Below are 21,453 nucleotides of genomic sequence, written 5' to 3'. Positions count from 1 at the left end.
GTGTTCTCAAAAAACCTTTATCTTGTCTCAGAAGCTGACAGCCATAAATGAATGAATCAATGAATGAATGTTTAGACATTTACTACATAAAACAATTAGCCTGGCATCACGCAAAGACAACTGAAGCCTTTATACTTTCAGAACAAGTTTGGTGTAATGGTTGGCCTACTGCTTAATTGATTTTAGTAAATTATTCACAGCATCCAATAAAATCTAAAGGCAGCATAGAGAAGCTACCAAGGGTAATTTGGGGTCCAACCCTTCACATCAGCCTCTGTGATATTAAAAGATAAATTTTCCCAAACAATTGGGTGAAAAGAAGAGAAATGTTATTTTCTCATAGCAGTCTCCTTAACAATGCTCAAGTGTAAACCCAGCAATGAACCATATATAAATGTATATGGATAGCTTAGACTTGAGAGCATATCTCTCAAGAATCGTGCATTATTTTAGAAAAAAGGTGTTTCATCACACCAATATGTCACTGTCCTTGTCTTATAAAACCAAGCTCAATTTTCATTCATTAGGACTGAAATAGATCAGGCCCTTGTTGGGTGGTGGTGGGTGGAGCTTTGCTGAGAAGAGAGTGGTTTCTGTACTAATCACAGACTCCACTGCCCTTCACTGGGTCTAAATGGGCTACTGTACTTTCATTAGGCTGAACTAACATAATGGAAACATAGTTTCCCACATGCCACAGAAACCCAGAGGGAATTAGACTGTTTTTCTTTAAAATGATTGCCATCATTTTCCAATTTTAGATTTCTTCTATGGTGCCTGTTTCTGCGAACAATGTTTTTTTTTTTTTTTAAAGACATCTACATACCATCAGTGACTGACACATGTAGGCTGCACCCACACTAAACTAGTGTTATGCAAGGAATGGGCAAAGATTTGTAATATGTATTGGTATAAAAATACTGGTAGGCGATGAACAATACACTGCTATCCCGAAAGATGAATGACAGACTAAAAGCAAAAAACTAAAGCTAAATACTTGCTATTTTAACATATTTACAGACATTTTTTGATGATGACCAGGCTTTGTTTCAGTGCTGGATCTGCCCAGCATTCATTTCTTACTTATGTCCTCTCGTGGGGCGTGGAAGTTGTATTGCATTATTTCCTGCGTTTAATACATTTTATCTGGCCATTCGTTGAATAGAAACAGAGAAAGGAGGGAGTGCAGCAAATCGTTATTTGTTACTTAGTATCTGTTATTTAACCTTTTGTACCATATCAGTTGTTAAAATAACCATGTTTGGATGCAGCTCCCTCATTCATTGAAGTCTCTAGAAATGAACAAATGTAGTATTAAAAATATATTGATAGAGGAAGCTGCTTTGGACTTTGAGCAATCAGCATAACTACACGTGAGTAGTCAACACTTTGACAAGGAAGGAAGTAAAGCGGTGTGACAAAAATCTGCCACTGTCCTGTGTGTATCCAGTGGTCAATAAAAACTAAGTTGATGGTCAGTGTTGCATTTCAGCAGCATTATCCTGGTCAGAGGCGGTTCATTTTATCGACACACCTTCTTCTCCCGTCATACATTCACACCTTGTTTCTGCAACAGATTTAGACGCTTCTCTTTACACGTACCCGCTTTGAACAGTGCGACTACAGTATAGTGACCTCACAGAAAGAGACAAATACATGTATTTGACATCATGTCAATGCAAAAACTGCTCTGTCTTTGACAATTTATTGTCCAACATTCTGTACGGCTTCAACTGAAGTCTAGTCAACACCCATCTTTGCAATGTACTACACACCTCCCTCCCACACTGTTAAGTCCATAGAGAATGAAAAAAAGTCTGTAAGACAACATTCATGTGTATTTTTCCTGGGATTCAAGTTACATGTCTGGTTTGACATAGTGTTCCAATAATATGATGCTCAATTAGATAATAAAGACAAATTTTGGTTAAATTAAGGCAGTAATACCTATTTAATGTTGGTCTAAAGGGAGTAATACCTATTTAATGTTGGTCTAAAGGGAGGTCTGCTTATATCTAATATTTTCACATACTTTTAAGAACCTAAAAAGAACTGGCCACTTGTTTTGTTATGATCCTATTCACAATCCAAATAGAGGCAAAAAACATAGCAACAACATTGAACTATCATGTTTGTCCGCAGGGAACAGTCATCTTTGACCACGTCCTCGTTTGACAGAGCGGCTTAGCTGTTGAAAAAGACGGTATATGTTGTAACTTCCTTCAGTACTAAACTGAAACAAAACCTGCAGTCTATTTGGTATTATTTTCTACAGCTTTTATTAAAGTGAGGAAATTCAGCTTTACAGTCTATTTGAAAATGCATCAACATCACTACAGCAGAAAAATGTAAACTATAGGGGAGTAATGTGGAGTTGGGGGTGCACCAGGGATATCAGAGGAATACAGAATAATTTGGCTGAATACCAGCAGAGATACAGTTGTGCAAAATCCTGTTCAAGCCATTACCGCAATATATCTGCATTAAGGACCAGGGCTGCTCAGCAAGCCAAATTGGGGAACTCTTGAGTCAGGGGACATGTCTTTCTTTCCCTAGGTTTCGGTGTCTGATGTTATCTCACACACAAAGAGGGCAGAGGGTGGGTGCTGAAACCTAGAAAACCTGGACTAAAGTTCTCATAAAATGAAATCCAACAGTGTCATATCTGATTATTTTGTCTCCTTCAAATTATGTATTTCCAACTGAAATGCAGAAAACTGTAAACTGTATCCTCCGTGCTACAAAAAACAGTTTTGTACTCATCAGTAACTCCATTATGGATCTATACAGTGAATGTTTCCTGCTCACTTGTGGTGGACCTGCACCAGTCCAATATTGTATACGTTTTCACTGCTAAATTCAGTTCTGGTATAGATCATTGCTAGTGACTGGTGAAGACTGTACTGACTTTTTAGGGGGGAAATTAAAACAGTTGGTTAACTGACTTTGCATAAATTGTCCAGATATCTTGAGTCAAATGTCTATTTTCGATCATAAAACGTATTATATGTTAGGACACTAGATAAATATGGTGCTACAAATCTAAGAACTAGGATGAAGGTGAGTGTAATACTGAGTGATCCGAGCTGCAGGTGCGCCTAAAACAGTGGGAAAACAGGAGAATCTATCCATTAGCTTTAGTATAATGTATGTCACCATTCATTGTGTACAAACGAAGAAGACATCACTACTGATATCTCATTTGCTACAGTCAGTCAGCCCCTCCCAGCATTTCACTGGTGGGTGTTAATAATCTCCCACTTGGGTGGTAGGGGGTGTGTCAGTGTATACAACTGTTTGCTCATCCCAAACATCATGACCACCTCATAGCCGAATGAGTGAAACAAATAAGAGTGAGTGGTGAAAAGCAGCCACACCTGTTTCCCATAACCTCGGCGCTCCCCTCCTGGGGGCTTCAACTGCTGACTATGCACATCCTGCATGTATACCACTTTAATATGGACTGTGAAGCCACAGTGTATCCAAGTGACCCTAACCTGAGGGAAAAACCCTGACTCCTGAAAACAGGAGGCAAAAAAATGGTTTAAAATGGTTTCCCTGTGTTCATTCCCAGTAGGTAATTAACCACGGAAATATCTGGGAGCCATTTTTACCATATAGTTTCCTATGACTCAGAGATTAAAACAGTTAATTCCTGTCTATCCAAGATTTAGTCAGAAGACAAGACATACTGGCAAACACACAGTGAAAATAGCATCCCTAATAATAGCATTTTCTTTTGATTTTTTTGCATGTTCCTTCTTTTCCTCCCAATTTTGAATGGCCAATTACCAAAGCACTGTGGTCCTAATGACTGGTAACTCCCAATGTTGGCATGGGGAAAAAGGTAGACGCATTTATGAATGCGACTGTGACTGATTTGTGAAACCAGACGGTTGGGTTAACGATTAAGGCTAGCATGATTCTATATTTGTGTCATTATCATCATCATCATCATATTTTTAAGTTTGTAAAAACTATGCTATTAATATACTTGTTTAATGTGGTTTTCCAACATAGAAAGTTAAAATAAATCTCCTTCATTGAGATTTTCTCAATCTGGTCTCACCCCACCCACCACTGATCGTACTCTTCTATAAAAGCAGGGTCACAAATATTATGTTTCATTGAAAAACTTTCCTAAAACAGTTGAGCACTGCAGGCTATATTTAACATAGGGGTCAATGAGAAATTGCTTTATTATGAAACCTGGCACTTCCTTATTGGATAAGCCAGGAAGTCGCTGTGGTGGAGGCTTGAAAATTACGCACATTCTGACAAAAAAAATGATGCCGCTTTACCACCGCGTAATATTCACATTTTAAGTACTCGTGACAACAACAAAATTTGAAAAATAAGATACTGATGTGCAAATAATTGCACGGAAAAGGCCTTAAAGTGAAATCCGGGGTAAAATCATCCCAGGCTCTTGTTAGGCAAATAATCAAATAAGCCATCAAGACATTTTTTTTTGTGTATGAACTATTAACAGAGATATCCCGGACAGTCGCTAAAAGCTGCTAAAAGCGATTAGCTTGGGGCGGCAAGTTGAACGCATTAAAACTGCTTTTTTTAACCATTAATACTGCTCCAAAAAACACCAAACCTCTGCATTAGCATGATAAGTGTCCTGACACATTAACCTAAGCACCAAAAACATAGTTAGAGAACCCAGAGTTTATTAAAAGAGTGTTTTTAAAGACTTACCTAGTGGTCCCAGTACCAGCTTCTCATAGTAAAGTCCATTCAATTGGATTACCAAATGCAATCCAATAGGAAGGAGCCCATTGATGATTCATTCCAGCAAAACACGTAAACTTTGTGGTTTGTTATTTTGGAGGTATGGAAAAATAGTGTCCAGTACAGTGCGGTTGATGAGGGATGGGGAATCCTCTATAGCAGTCACACAGCATGTTGCAGTATTCAATGATTCCAGGCCACGACAAAAAATGTCACTATGTTGGCAGCATAAACATTCTTCTTTGTTGCCGATGGGCTCACAGTACCCACATGCACACCAAAAAATGCCTGCACACCGAGACGCCTCGACCTCCTCGGCTGGCTGTTCTCCCATCCTCCGACCCCTTTCATCCTGTTGCTGCAGCTCTTCCTCTATGTATTCTGGCTCAAATAGGTATGGGCGCCCATCGAAATCGTAGAAGTCACCTGTCTGATTGAAATCTGTTGACTCAGCCATTTCTGTTTCTATGTATTAGTGTTCAATCTTGCTGTCTAGTAATGCTTAGGCACTAACGTGACCCACTGGGAGCTAGAGCTACCTGTAGCTCCATTCAGGAACCCCCCCCCCGCCCCCTGAGATCTTGCGTAACGTTTCAGTACTGCAGGGAAAGCTGTGTGGGATTTTTCCGAACCTTCTACCATCTATTATTAACTTATATTTCACCAAACTGCCACAAACCACAACCTTTACGTGTCTTGCTGGAATAAATCATCAATGAGCTCCTTCCTTTAGGATTGCATTTATCACTTATCACTTAGCCGCATTACGCTGTTTGCGACTGTCCAGGTTATCTCTGTTGATAGTTCATACACGAAAAAACATGTCTCGATGGCTTATTTGATCAGTGTATTTGCCTAAAAAGAGCCTGGGATGATTTTACACCAGAATTCCACTTTAATCCAGCTAGGCAAAAGATTTAAATTCTTGAGTCAAGTAAAATCCTTGGCCAGAGATGTCTGTTAAACATGTATTGACTTATGAAGTCTTAATATGTATAAAACCTTCACTTCACTAATGCACAGTGGGCTGCTCAACACAAGTAACAAACACACGGAAACAAGTAAGAGGCAATTTTTTTGTGTTGTTGAGGGAGTAACTATTATAGGAATTCATGGGAATTGGTGCCATCTTCAGAGCCCCCATTATAAAATATAATAAACAGTGACTAATTCAGTTAGAACAAGTCAGTGCATGTAGTCCTAAATGGATTTGTGAAAGTTGTGGGATGAAAGTAATTATCAACTGACTGCAGTATCACATTGGTGTGTTTTTACTCATCTTGGTTACAGACTAGTCCAGAAATAAGCTAAAACTGGGGGCTACATCTCTGAATTTATTGATAGACCACCAGGGAACAGTTTGCCATATAAAGCCTCTGACAGCCAGTCACATCTGTCGGGAAGAGGAAGCAATGGGTGGAGTCAACAGAAGCTGGCGACCACAGCCTGCTCCCTGAACCCCACACACACTGCCTGCACGTCCCACAATAAAGGAGCACACTCATCTGCTGATGGCCTTCCTTCAAAAAGAAAACACTGCATGTATTCAATGCGATTAGGAGTTTTCAGTCTGCTGCTTCACAGCTGAGATTTAAGATCAAATGACATGAATACTACAGCTGTGACCCACAGATGTGATTCAAATGGATGTGCTACGAGGCTTACTTTTAAGCCCTTTCTTGTATATGATTCAAATAGAAAATAACTAGTGGGGATAATTACTACCAGACATCAGTGAAATGTTGGTATATACAGGCATATTTAGTCAGTGAACCACAAGTTGGATTACTTTACTAGGTTATGCTTAAACTTAACCAATCATTGTTTGAAGAAGGATGATTGGAAAAATGGTAAAAGTATTAAGTGAATCGATTAAAACTCACCGACTCACTCACTTACAGAAAGTCTCTTGCGTGATAAGCTGTTTTGATTTCAAGGAGGCCAGGAAGGTTGACAGGTAACTATATATCTTTATCTAACAAAAAATTTATGTTTAGACTGGTTATTGACATTAAGTTATCTAAACACTTCCCCCAAAACAAAAGGTCCCAGAAACATGTCTTGACCTAAATTATCATTTGCCATGTGGTGACAAAGCCGTAGGCTAGCTAGTGGATTTATATTTTAAATGACATTCTGCTTTCTTGGTTACATCTTGCTGTCAATTAATAACCACTGAAGCACATAAACTGTAACAAGGAACAAATCTGCTCAGTCAGTGCACAGGTTTGCCAATCTATTTCTGTTTTGAGTCTATAATTTAGGTGGCTCCATTACAACATTATTTATTTAGATTATGAATCATGTGGCCCAAGAGAAGAAACCACAAAACTATGATCTTCAATTACAGACCGCACAGCCTGTAGCCACGCCTTTTGTGAATCCCCTCCTCAAAGCCCTGTCTACTTTATAGGGAATCTGAAAATGACACAGTCAAGGAAGGTTTTTGGCACAAAGCCCCCATGCACACTTGTGCTGTGCTAAACACAGAATTGTAGGCTTGGGCCACATGGGCTCCAACCATATGTTATTGAGAGTCAAAAATCTGCACGTTTCTCTTCCAAACACAACACCAAAACTAACCTTTTACTCGCTAGGTTGTCATCTGTGTTAATAATCAGCTAGTTTGGCTCTCAACGTGACTAGTCAGACTGAAAATATGCACACACTGCACCAAACAGCACATTGTAGGCTAATCAGCTTATTTTGCAACAGTGTGTTGTTTATCAGTTTCCTGTGCTGATTTATGATCCAGTGTTTTTTGGAAACAGACAGAAAAAGCGTGGTATTAAGAGGACTCTGTAAAAGTAAGTTTTTGCATGTGTGTGTGTATGTGTATGTGTGTGTTTGTGTGTGTGTGTGTACACATGACAGATGACATTAAGCCATTACGACACACATACTGGAGATTGACTGATAAATCTGTCAGGCCAATATATGAGCAACTATCTTATTGTGGATGTCAAGAGGGTGATATGCAACAAATGATATGAGGTAATTTAAAAACAGTGTCTCCATTACATGGTTTGTTTACATATATATGAGCACTAAGAAGTTTATTTTAAATGTTAAAATGTACCACTCAGTACATGTATTGGTCAAAATTAATTAAAAAACGAAGTCATGTTTATCCAAAATGTTTGGTAATATTACTTGTTTCTGTGATAACATGAATATTTGCCCATGTGTCATTATCACATATCTTGTCAAATATCGATATCAGTATCAGCCTCAAAAATCCAGTAACGGCCTGGTTATACTAAAAGAAAACTGCAAAGATTAATCTAATCAGTTGATCCACATAAAATTAATTGTCAAATTGTTTTGGCAACTTTAAAAACAAGATATTTGTTAAAATTTCTCAAATGTGAATATTTCCTTAATATTTTTGGTAAAAGAAATGATGTATTAGGCCTAATTGAGAAGATGCAGATTAATCAGGAAAAGTCCCATGCTGGTGGTATTAGCCAATGCCAGCTTTAAAAAAGTATTCTAGTGACTGTCATGTTTGGAAGTATGTCACTTATTACAGTTAACAATGCAGGAAAGGTTTCATGATCCTTTTTTTTAGAAACTGCTGTGCATGGCATAGGAGCTTTTATGGTCCATGCATTTAAAAACAAACAAAAAACAAACAAATGGAGCATTCCTGGGCAGTATTTACTTTAATATCCATCAGTGTGTTTGTGTCTTTTTGTCTTAGCGGGCCTGTCATGCATTGTAATCCCAGCTCAGGACTGGGATACAGCTGCACTGCTCGGGACAGCACAGAGACAGTGGAAGGTGCTCTGACTGGCATGCAGCCCGACTGCAGGTCAATACTTCCAGAGACTATGCGACTGCAGTGCCTCCCTTGAAATGTCTTCATTTCCCCTGCCACCCCTCACGGAGGCGAAGAGAGGTCTGCGCTGGCTCTCCTCTCCTGTATCACATAACGTTTATCCCCCAATCTGCATCCAACAACCACTTGGCAAACTTTTCACAAAGGAGCTCATCTTTGCTTCACCCACAATACTCAATTTCGTTTCTATTTCTGTGCATCACGAATCAATGCTGCTCCTCAATGTGTTTCTCTATGATTTCTATCTGAGGGGGAGAGAAATCAGCCGGTATTTCCCCCCACACTCCCGGAGTAATGTAAGCTAAGTCATGATGTGATACACTGGAAGAAACGTTAGCTAGAAAATGTGCTTATAATCACCACAAAAATCAACGCTGCTCTTGAAGTTATCTCCTGCCCCGAGTGGAGTCATTTAGGATTTGTATCTAATTGAGTTAGCTTGTGTTGCTCTGCAGTTGCTCTATGGGGTAACTGTTTTAAGTTATGAGTTAAACTACTGTTAGTAACGACGTTGTATTCGATGTTTAGCTTACTGTGAATTGAGTAGCTAACTTAATGTAAACTTACTTTCCCACCGCTGTACTGTTAGGATGACTATCCACAGGCAAAACCCGTTAGCTTAAATAAAGCTAGCAGGCTTTGGACGGAACACAGTCCGTTTCTACGACTAAACTGACGTCGTTTTAGCCGGGTTTGAATCGGTGACTAACGGTAGAGGATCCGAGCAGCTCCACCGCAACTTCTTTCTTTCAAAGTAGTACAAATGACAAAGAAACTGTTCACTCACAGGTCATTCCGTAAAAGGCGAGAAGTGATGTTAAAAGCTGCAGTCCGTTAGATGGCAAAGTCCTTCTGAGCGGTGATTTGTTCTCCATGATTCCTGTCTGTCTGTGCGCTTTCGGCACTCCGGTCCGTCCTGCTCGCTCGTCTCTACTCTCTGTGGCTGCCTCGCGCTTCTTGGGAACTGCTCTCCATAGCGACCGATCCGCGTGGGCTGTACCACTTCTGCAGGACAACAAACAAACACACGTAGCCTACGCACTCACACACACGGTCCCCGGACACACCGGACAACTCTGAGATGCACGTTAATGACTATACATCTTGAGTTGTGTCCGAAGTTGCTGTGGTAACTTGGTGGTGTTGGATGGAGTAGCTAGTAGCATTTGGATATTCTATACTGTATCATATTCTGTTGGTCAGTGTCAAAAAGAACGTTAAATACCCTCTGATTCAATATTGTGAACAACGTAAAAAGTGGGAGTGAATGGCCTATTTATAGCAAATGGAATTGGCGGTATACTGGAGTTATTGCTTATAAGTATTGCATAGTTTTTTTGCACATTGTTTCCTTCACAATGTGAATTTAAATAATTTCCCAGTCTGGGATCATTAAAGTAATTCTATTCTATATTAAGTAACTCATTGTATTTTTTCGTCATTGCTTTTTTATCTTGGTTTTCCATCTATCCATCTATCTATCTATCTATCTATCTATCTATCTATCTATCTATCTATCTATCTATCTATCTATCTATCCATCTATCTATCTATCTATCTATCTATCTATCTATCTATCTATCTATATGTACAATACAAATTTGAGGCACTTTCCATGTATCTTTTTTCACGACACTTTCTTCTACTCCCATACATTTCCCTTCATCTGACTTTGCAGATCCACAATATTAAAACAAAATAGGCTATTAGATTGTGTTACATTAAATCATGATGTGTAGCTTAGACAAATGATCTAAAACATCCATCCGTGGTATAGTGAACATATAATAACTGTAGTAGGCCATACCATAAGAGTAATAGTGCTTGTTGTAGGCCAATAGAAGCAGAAGGAGTCACAAACCTATCATTATCAGAGATTGATTAAATTAATTGACATTGGCTTTAAGATGGTCATTCGTAAGATTTATTAAAAACATTAGAGAGGACATGTTGTTGGATAGGACCCTGGCTGAATTACCAGCTGGACAAAGGGAGCAGCTGCCCTGAGGCCCCAAAACCTCAGGGGGCCCCAAGGCTCCAGGTTCACCATGTGGCAAATAGTTTTAGGTAATTTGATTAATTGAACATTTGTTCAGTAATACTGTTTGCGACACCAAAGCACAACATAAACTGCCCTGATAAGGACCCTAAGTTGACACTGGCTTTGTTACATCATTTTGGGGCCCTGATTTGAAACGTAGTTAGACGGCCTTAATGATGTCAGTTTATGTTTCAGTTACATGTGCATTTTCCTTAAAATAGATAGATTACTAAAATATAATTACTCACTTCTAACTCTAACACCCTAGAGGGTTAATCTGACCCTGGATAGAACTGCATAATATTTACACTGGTATTATAACATAATGATCTCTATTCATTTTCTCTCTCATAAAAATAAGTCAATAAAAGTGTAATTTTGTTTGGATCAGTGGGGAATCCCCTTGATCACACCTGTGAGAACATGCACACTAAACTGCAATGAAACCGTTAATTGTCTAAATAACCGTTTTACTTTTTCGGCACGATTATCTTCTTCATAGCAGTGAAAGAACAGGTAAGGGTTCAGACCTGCAACACATTATCTCTAACCACCAGGCCCAGCCTATATATAGATCACGTTTTCATAAGCAGGTTACATATCATAAGCTGATATAAATGTTGTTCACTTTACATATTTAAAAGGGCTGACACATGCTGAATAACACAGGTTCTCATAGCCTAAACTTCCTTTCTACCACATAGGCCACAACTATATTCAGTTTATAGTCTTCATGTAGAAATTCAGGTTTTTAGCTTCAATTCGCATTGACTATATAGTCATTGCTCTATTCCTTGTTTTTATTTTAGTTTTATTATTTTTATTTAAAATATTTGTCATTTTATGTTTCTTTCCAATGCTTTTAATGTTTTATCTAAAGCACTTTGAATGACATCGTTGTTGAATTATGCTATACAAATAAACTTGCCATGCCTTGCCCTTAAAGACTGTCACCTATTGAAGGTCAAATACACAAGTGATACTAACATTTTGTATTACTAAAATGGGCTTAATAATTCAGCTAAATGTTAAAATGATTAAACCAACAACATGGTGATATTAATCTGTGGTTGTTGAGGCACATATTTTGTAGACAATGTGTCACCAGTGTTACAAAAATGTTCTGAAACCGTGGGAAAAAAAGGTGGAAGTGAATGTGAAAGTTAATATAAACCCCATGAGTTCAGCTACTGAAGGACAAAGCAGTCGCATGCAGCGAAAGCACTTCACTGATTCCTGTTTCTGAAAAAGTGTGCACACTGTGACGACTCTGTCCTAAAACAAAGTGGTAATGAAGCACTCTCTTGCATTGTTCTATTCTTTGAGATAATTACAGCTTTTACACGTTCAGGAATCTGGCATTGTGTGCTCCACAGTGTTATTATCATGCACTGCAGCTTGAACTGTTAAACATGCTCACTCAGCAGTTTTAGGCGGACATCATATTTATTCCCTGAAGATAAGCAAAAATGCTCATCTCAATGTGATTCCCTCATGTTGAGCTTCCCATTTCCCTCTGCTGTGACGTCTTAATATCCTGTATTAGAGTCCTCATAAGGGCACGTGAACACTCCAGGGAGCCTCCACCTCCTGCAAAATGTAACCGGCTCCCTCTCCCAGCAATACAGCTCAGCATCACTCTGATTAGAGCATGACCCATGATATGTCACCACATGATACCCCCTGCCTTTATACCCTCCAGTGGTTTATTTATATCCTCAAAGAGCTATAAATCCCCAGGTGAAAGTGCTGCCCTTTTCACCGATCAATCTCCCCTCCTGGGCCACTTTGCATTGGAACAGTTAAATCAGAGCAGTGAGGAGGCTCGTGAATTTATGAGTTATTAAATCACATCTTATTTTCTACCACAAAACATTGAATGCGTTAATGATATGGGTGAAATAGTTTCTGTGGGGTTATTTCAACACCACTGTGATAACTTTTGCTGCGTAAAATGCTGTGGAACGGCTCCCCCTCAGTAGCACTAAATAATTTATGAGCATTTATGGCCCATGACCTTTGTAATTGTGGTTACTTCATTGAGGTTTTATGCTGCAAAAATACTTTACTTTCAGTAAACGCTATTACATTTTCTTCCAGGCAGGCAGGCAGGCAGGCAGGCAAGGCTGCACTGGCACCACCTCCCCTGTGACCAGTGGGTGCACATCCACACAGACTGTCTGGGACATTTGGTTTTACAGTCTGTGAAAACAGCCTTTGTTAAACACAACATTCCTCACTAGTCACATTGGTGAGCCAGTCCTTGCACACCTCAACGCCCCCCCACCCCCCTCTGTAGCTATGCTCATGGTCCCATCCCCTGCCAAGACCTGAACATCTGCAGCAGAGAGGTCACCTCAGTGCTGACACTACACGCGTTTGTTTGCAGGTCTACATAGGTCTCCAACACTATGAGCTCCCTCTGAAATGACCCTCAGTAGTACACAGTGACCTTCATAAAGCACACATGAAGACAATTAATAGAGTATACCTGTTACAGAGCGTATTTACATTACTGATAAGGATTATATGATGAGTAGATGTGGTAATAGACTTACAAGCTGGGGGTATATTAATAGCCACAGCCGCTGGCAAGACACTGAACCCCCAAATTTCTCCCTGTGTTGTACATGAGTGTGAATGGAAGTCGAATCGTGGAATCGAATCGAATCCCAGCTGGGGCCCTTCTGTGTGGTTTGCATGTTCTCCCTGTGTCTAAGTGGGTTTTCTCAGAATTCTCCGGCTTCCTTCCCAAGTCCAAAGACATGCGCATGTTAGGTTAATTGATGACTCTAAATTGCCCATAGGTGTGAATGGTTGTCAGTCTCTATGTGCCCTGCGTTAGACCAGCCCCACGCCCGATGTCAGCTGGGCAAGCGATCAAACTGGTTAAAATGTATGCACAATTATTCTGTGCTGTATGTGTACATGCTGGTTTACAGTTCAAATGCCACATGCATATGCACCAGAATGTATGCATTACTTTTACATGAAGGCCTCTCCAACAATGTGAAATGGGGTTTTGTCAGTATTAATCACAAAAGAGAAAAGGTTATATCCACTGTTATGAAAAAGTAAATACAATATGAAACAGTGAATCCAATAAATACATTTAAATTCGCTATGAATAAAAACGCTTAGGCAGTGTTTCACACTGTAGCAATAACCAATAAAAGAATAGATTCAGATCGCCATCTGCTGGATTTAGAGGGGTTAACCATTTTTAAAATCTGTCTTGTTTCAGAGTACACATGGACCCCTGACTACCTTTTTTTCAAAGTCCTATTCATATGCAAATTAGGTAAGTCTGTATTCAACGCTTTCAACTTTATATGTTTGTCCACCTACCCACATCAGTCTAAATCTGTATTATTTTGAAACTTGTGTGCTGGCAACAAAACTATACAATTGTGACATTATTCCCCTGTTCCATTCCATTTGTAAAAGTCTCATAAAACAACCATTTTCTGACCATCGTTCTGTGGAAGTGTGGAAAGAGGCAATGTTGTAGATGAAGTGATGACAGGGGGAGTTGAGAAACAGCCTAAAAGCTCTACAGGAGGAGTCAGGACATGGGTAATTTGCAGCAAAAGAAAAGTTGTTGAGTGAAAAACAGAGATACAAATAACAAAGCAACCTTAAAGATGTTCTCAGAGGTACATGAGTGGGAATCAGCGAGGAATTAATTAATTTGTGAAGTGAAATTTGCATTGATGGAATATTAAAACATTACTTCATAGTAACATGTAAAAAATGTACCACCAGCTGATTGGTTGAATGTCACAAAAGTAGTGTAAGTCAGCCAATTGTGTGGTATCTCTGTTCACTCACTCTGGCCAAAGGGGACATTCTGTTCACATAGTTGGCACAAAGACTGCAAACATCCGTATGATACCAACAATTTAGTCAGAACAATTCTGGAAAGTACTAGTTTTAAACAACTTTTATCCTTTGGCAACTATATGAAGCACATTGTTTTCCCTCCCTCTTTAGCACTACTTAAATGTTTTTCAGTCATGTGGATCAAAGCAATGTTATAAAACAAGCCCTTGCCAAACAATACTGGATTTAATCCACTAGTTACTTCAGTAAACATAATATTCATCTAGTAAACAGGACATTGAATGCTGTGTCTGATGCCATTGCAACAAATAAAGAGCAAAATTAACAGGTTTTAATACAGTGTCTTGTATTTATTACAATGAATTTTGACAAAAAATAAGACAAAAATCAGATGCTGGTCAAGCCACAATACAAAGAGCAGCGGAGAGAAAGTATTTATGCTACAAAGGGAGTTGATAATCACAATTCAAATGAATAGTCTTAGCTGTTTGTCTGTCTCTCCCTCTCCAACCGGTCAAGACAGATGGCCGCCCAACAAAGAGCTAGATCTGTTCAACATTCCTGCCTGTTAAAAGGAAGGTTTTCATTGCCACTGTGTGCACAATAATTGCTGGATAAATATAAAGATTTTGCGACTTGCTGCTGCTCATGAAGGAATTGTTGGGTCTCTGTGGATCAGAGATAAAGATATCATTATGTGCAGATGAAAAGTCATAGCCAAACAGACTCAAAAAAGAGAGAACAAATTGTAAGGTTTATAGAAATGATTTACTTTGAACACAAATAATCCTTCTTTATAGTTTCTAATGTTTTCTAAAACCTACCTATCTGGGATTTGTTTCAGTCTTCTCTCAGATAAGCATCAGGCACCTCATCCTCATCACTATTATTCTGTGAGGAGGCTACATAGCTTGCCATCCTTTCTACCTCCATTACTTTGGCCTCTGCCAATTTCTTATCTGCATCCACAGACAGTTTGTGTGCCTCCTGCACCTGCGACAGGGCCAACTCAATGTTTGTCCTCACTGTAATGGACGCATGTTCAGCTCCTGGAAACACACACCGACAAAAAGACGCAAACACACACACACTGTCAGACTGTTGGAAAAAGTTAAAAGGTTGACATAACACCAGCTTAAGTTCAGACATTAGTTGTGGTCATTAAGAAGGCACTCCTGTCCATCATCTCCATTTTGTTTTGCACAAAGCCCCAATGAGTGACACCCACTGATCCATACCCTGCCAAAAGTGTAACACTGACAGCAGTTGAATAGGAACAGGTACAGGCAGTAATGTGCAAAGCCTTCAGAAGATGATTCATAGCTTAACACTTATATTCATCAATACAAGAAACCTGAGAAAACCTGACTCAACACTTCAACCATGACATCCCAACCATTCAATCACATGACCATATGAGACATCGTCTTTAACACACCTGAGTTGTATGCTGCCTCTGCTGCTGATTCACACAGCTGGACTGCACTGGCCCAGGTTGACTCAAAACGCTTGCGTTCATCTTGTCTGTCACTAACCTGTCAGGACAGAGAGAATTATAAAGTCAGACTCAAACAGCTCCATAAGGGTTTGTTTCTCAGGGTTTGCAATTCAGTCATATTTATGACGGGCTAAGCAATAAATAAACAGAAGAACGGAATGCTATGTTCAGGTTTGTTTTGAAGTGCTTTTAATTTGAAGCAGACAAACACTCACCTCTGAACGCTGGCTAATGATCACCTGCCAGATTTTATCTTCTTCTGTGGAAGTCAGTTTTCCCAGTGATTCCAAATATCGTCTTTGGAGGCTAATGAGTGTGTGCACAGCCTGTTAGCGAACAGAAAGATGACTTACAGTTTTACACTTGAAAACAAATTATGGATGCAGTGTAGCTCTGCAGCAAATTAAATGAAATTCACTTCAGTTGTATTGGAGTAGCAGCAGAAGTTACAGAGACGTCTGCGTATGTCATTCACCAGGTAAGTGGGAAAAGGGTATGTTTTTGATCTACAAACCTTTTAAGGTATAGAACCATACTTAATAGATTTGTAGACCTTGCCATTGTCTTGTCTATACACACAACTACATTATGCCACATCTGGGCATAGACAGCCTCGCACCTCAACCTGCTCTGATTTTTGCTAAATTGCCAGACCTATGTCGCCATGTCAGCACCGAAGAATAGTCTGACTTTTTGTGAGAGATTATTATATATATATAATATATTTACATACATCACAAAACATTATTTACATCTTCCACTATTTCTGCCTGATGCAGCTCGGCTTAATCCCGCTGTGTAAAATGACAATCATTGGCTACCAATAAAGAAATTGGAATTGTTTCTTTATTGTTATGTACTATAGTGTATATAGTTTTCACATCTGAATGGTTTTTTTTTCGGGAACTTTTCCTTATCCAAATCAAGGGTCTAAGGACAGAGCGTGTTGTGTGCTGTACAGATTGTAACCCCCCTCTGAGGATGATTTGTGATCATGGGGTAGCCTATAGAAATCAAATTGACTTGACCTGTACATATACTATATAAGCAAATAACCTTTATGTAATCCTATGATAGAGGAACAATGTTTAACACAAAAACTTACTTTTGAGTACTCTGTGATGGCATCTATGAGAGCCAAAGTGGTCTGAGAGAGGAAAGTGCTTGAACTGTCTGTAACCAGAGAGGCTGCTCGTCTGATCAGAGAGTCATGGGATAAGTTTTCAACCTGCAACGAGACACAGTGAGAGAAAGGCAGAAGTTAAGCCTGAATTATACACTGTAGATGGCTGCTGTTTAAAAAAAAATTATATTCGTCTATCTGTGGTAACGTGACGGACTTACCTGTTTGAAAGGTATGGCACACAGTCCACCACCTAGAGTTAAAGACGCTACACCTGTGTATACAATACGTGTCCATGCCCCCGCTTTATGGGCTGCAGGATTTCTGCCGCTGCTGAGCAGGACACGAGCAGAGTTTCTGAACAAAACAAAAAAAACGCTTCTGTGAGAAAACATGCTAATGCTACAATAAAAACAAGTTTAAAGTATTTTATGATAACTTCCGGAAGTCGTTGTTAGCACTGCTATAAGGCAAAACAGTGTAATTTTATCATTTTAAACTTGACAACCACATTTCTATTTTAAATGGGCGATTCGTTGAGTAGAGCGTGTCAAAATAAAATTACAAACTTTACCTGTATAACGATATCTAACCACAAAACACATCCTACCTGAGGAGACGGAAGCAAGTTTTTACTCTCGACAGCGCGGCCATGTTGGTCCGCCACAATAAAATGTTCGTCCTCGTCACTGAGCAAAGGTTCCCCGACCGTGAAGCCGTCACAGACTGAACACCGTCGCCCTCTCGTGGCAAACGCCTCTTGTGAACAACACAACGACTGCGTAAAATATTTAACACTCACCTGGCAGCTACAGGCTAAATTGCTACTTACTTACACTCAAATGCATCATCATTAATATTCTGACAGGCTACTTTAATATGTATTTACTTTATTATTTATTTATATATTTTTTTCTGTACTACTAATTCCCAGCAGAGCCAAGACCACAGTGTAGAAATAGCTTAGTGTTACAAGTAAAAGTCCTGCATTAAAAAAATGACTTAAGTAAAATTACAAAAGTATTATCATCAAAATCTAAGTAAAGTATTAATTAGCATACTCATTATGCAGAATGGCTCATTTCAGAAATAATTCTGAAATGAGCCATTCTGCATAATGAGTATGCTTATATATATATATATATATATATATATATATTTATATACACACATTTATATATTATAATTTGTATAACTGATAAATAAAATAATTGATGCGTTAATGTGTACACCGATTTAATGTATTTTTTAAATTACTTTATATATGATATATTGCTGAGTAGCTTGTACATTCATCCATGAAATTGTATGTAATCTTATCTTTACGTATAATAATACATGATAATGAGTTTAGTGATAAAATGTTATTATTAATCTGAATCTGTAAAATAACTAGTAATTTAAATGATCAAATAAATATAGTGTCGTAAAAAAGTACAATGTTTGCCTCTGGAGTAGCAGTATAAAGTAGCAGTTCATTGACATACTCAAGTAAAGTATGAGCATCTCCAATTTGTATTAAATGACAGTGATTCCCACTAGTTGTGTTGTTCAAACCTAAGATATATTCAATGAAGCCAAATTAAACCAAACCGAAGACAAAAGAGTGTACATTTCAACATTAATATTGGGAGAACATTTAGATCAGGCTCAATTTTGGAAATGCAGTGGTCTATATTTTGGTTTGCTGCAGTCAGTTGATATTCCTCTCAAGCATTTTGCATTCCAGGCGTGCATTGATGAGACATCTATCTATCTATCTATCTATCTATCTATCTATCTATCTATCTATCTATCTATCTATCTATCTATCTATCTATCTCTATTCAGCTACGGATAGGAAGGTTTATTCCTAATCAGAATATTATTTACTGTTGACTATCTTCAGCCACGCAGTAGGAAAGGGTAGCATTATAACTGACATGTCAGTGTTTTCAAGCCAATGATTTTTACCTCTGTTTACTATCTTACCATCCCAGCTTAGCTTGTAACTCTAAACGTGACTACATAACAGGTTGATATTAAAACAAAAATACTACAGGAGATGCTAAACCTATTTTAAATTACATTTCATGGATCTTAAAAGTTCAAGTATTTTATTAATTTAGTAATTAATGTTTCCTTTTTTTATTTTGGAGATTCCTTCAAGTACCACCAGAGAGAGCTTGAGTACCACCAGAGGTAAGTAACACAGTTTGAGAACCAGTGATTGTATATTAATAATTTGTTTGTTCAGACAGCATTGGAGTTGTGCTTGGTTGGTTACCATATCTATCTACTTATATATACACATGTCTATCTATCTACCTATTTATCCATCTATCTAACTGTCTATCTGTTTTATATATTTATTTATTTGTTTCTTCAAAAAAACATTGAACCCAAACATTTTGTTTAAAGTTTTGTTATCAAACACATTATTTCAGATGCATTCATTAGCCAACATTAGCCAACATAAACAGAGCAGTCTTTAAATAATTAATGATGCCATTAGCGATTACATTTCATTTGCTTCATTGGAGTGTATTATTACACACAGGAATACAGGTAACTGGCTAATTGTCATCATCATCACATTGAAGAAAACATCTTATGATGATGAAAAACAAGGCAAGACAACCCCCTCATGACATCTCAAAGTTAAAGTTCAGAAGTTGACTGTACACAACTGTTGTGCAGCAAAGTCAAAGTTACACAAATGTAATAAAAAACAAATATGTTATGCATTTACATTACAATTATATATTAATTTATATATTCTGAACTACACCACAGAATAAAATGTTCTTACATGTATTTGTACACTTTTAATGGGCTATTCTGCATGATTAGTAAGTTGGTAGTGTAAGTACACTTAGCTGATAATACATATGTACTTTTTTGTAACATTTTTTTTCAAAAGTGCATTCTCCAAAACAATTCGTACAAATAACAAAACACCACGGATTATGTGCAAAAAGTCAGTCTCTTTCTCAAAATCCTCAGTACATCTCTCAATACATGGCACTGAAATGTCCATTGACATGTCAGTGCCATGTTTTTGAGAATGACAAGTCCTTGTGTTATTGTGTATGGATAAGACAGTGTAATTGCTTAGTAGTGGTGTCAATATAACAGTGAACTCTGGAGGGTAGTTCTGATGACAATTTTTGAAAATTGTAAGTTACATCTTAGTGTATGTGGGAGGGTGGTTGCAAGAGACTGGACAATATTTACATTAAATCTTTTACTGTTTGTACTGTAATCTGTTGACAGACCATGTTACAGAAAGGAAAAGACAGCACTACAGAAAGAAAAAAATACATATCGATTCATCTATCTATCTATCTATCTATCTATCTATCTATCTATCTATCTATCTATCTATCTATCTATCTATCTATCTATCTATCTATCTATCTATCTATCTATCTATCTATCTATCTAGCAATCCATCTATCTATCTATCCATCTATCTATCTAGCAATCCATCTATCTATCTATCTATCTATCTATCTATCTATCTATCTATCTATCTATCTATCTATCTATCTATCTATCTATCTATCTATCTAGCAATCCATCTATCTATCTATCTATCTATCTATCTATCTATCTATCTATCTATCTATCTATCTATCTATCTATCTATCTATCTATCTATCTATCTATCTATCTATCTATCTATCTATCTATCTATCTATCTATCTATCTATCTATCTAGCAATCCATCTATCTATATATCTATCTATCTATCTATCTATCTATCTATCTATCTATCTATCTACTGTATCTATCTATCTATCTATCTTGTATATTTATTAATTTGTTTCTTGAGACAACATTGAACCCAAACATTTTGTTTAAAGTTTTGTTATCAAACACATTATTTCAGATGCATTCATTAGCCTAGCCAACATAAACAGAGCAGTCTTTAAATAATTAATGATGCCATTAGCGATTACATTTCATTTGCTTCATTGGAGTGTATTATTACACACAGGAATACAGGTAACTGGCTAATTATCATCATCAACATTACACTGAAGAAAGCAAGGCAAGACTATCCCCTCATGACATCTTAAAGTTAACTATCAGAAGTTGACTGCACAGGCTGTTGTGCGGCATAGTCGAAAGTTATACAAATGTATGTATTCTTGTTGATGTAACATAGTACATTTATTAAAGGAATGCATTTAAGTATAGTTTGACACATGTTTTTGTTGAATATTTCCTTATAATGAGAACTTCTGCTCCATTAAATTTCAATGGAAGTAATATAATATAGTTTTACTGGACTACATTTATCTGACAGCTAGTAATTCCTTTTTACAATTAATACATGGTTTTCTTACATGATATGATGACTGGGTAGCTTACAAGGATTA

At 37.9% G+C, this 21,453-nt stretch overlaps 2 protein-coding genes across 3 annotated transcripts in view; both read right to left on the bottom strand.

The window, feature by feature from the left end:
• The window catches only part of nectin3a (nectin cell adhesion molecule 3a), a 32,169-nt gene extending 22,665 nt beyond the window's left edge, over positions 1 to 9,504 (bottom strand). For both annotated transcript variants that reach the window (XM_083913980.1, XM_083913981.1), the window contains exon 1: positions 9,369 to 9,504. In XM_083913980.1, the coding sequence (XP_083770106.1) occupies positions 9,369 to 9,456 (88 nt within the window). In that variant the 5' untranslated portion in view covers positions 9,457 to 9,504. The remainder of the gene's footprint in view (positions 1 to 9,368) is intronic.
• Positions 9,505 to 14,873: 5,369 nt separating this feature from the next.
• LOC310946855 (diablo IAP-binding mitochondrial protein-like) lies at positions 14,874 to 17,741 on the bottom strand. The gene is made up of 7 exons (XM_083913426.1): positions 17,697 to 17,741; positions 17,308 to 17,443; positions 17,069 to 17,191; positions 16,179 to 16,289; positions 15,904 to 16,000; positions 15,290 to 15,514; positions 14,874 to 15,133 (listed from the first exon to the last, which is right to left on the bottom strand). Exons 1-6 carry the CDS (start codon positions 17,738 to 17,740, stop codon positions 15,306 to 15,308), a joined length of 720 nt encoding a protein of 239 aa, XP_083769552.1. The 5' UTR covers position 17,741; the 3' UTR covers positions 14,874 to 15,133; positions 15,290 to 15,305.
• Positions 17,742 to 21,453: the final 3,712 nt, after the last annotated feature.

The sequence above is a fragment of the Echiichthys vipera genome, assembly GCF_963691815.1.
Source record: "Echiichthys vipera genome assembly, chromosome: 5".
NCBI lineage: Eukaryota > Metazoa > Chordata > Actinopteri > Perciformes > Trachinidae > Echiichthys > Echiichthys vipera.
This window is presented reverse-complemented; position numbering and strand designations above follow the sequence as displayed.

Excerpts from the sequence above, each read along its gene's own strand:
- LOC310946855 (XM_083913426.1), bottom strand. The coding sequence starts at position 17,740 with ATGGCCGCGCTGTCGAGAGTAAAAACTTGCTTCCGTCTCCTCAG. Across the intron at positions 17,192-17,307 it reads GTGCCATACCTTTCAAACAG|GTTGAAAACTTATCCCATGA; the intron begins GTAAGTCCGTCA and ends GTCTCGTTGCAG. Across the intron at positions 15,515-15,903 it reads AGAGGCAGCATACAACTCAG|GAGCTGAACATGCGTCCATT; the intron begins GTGTGTTAAAGA and ends GTGTGTTTCCAG.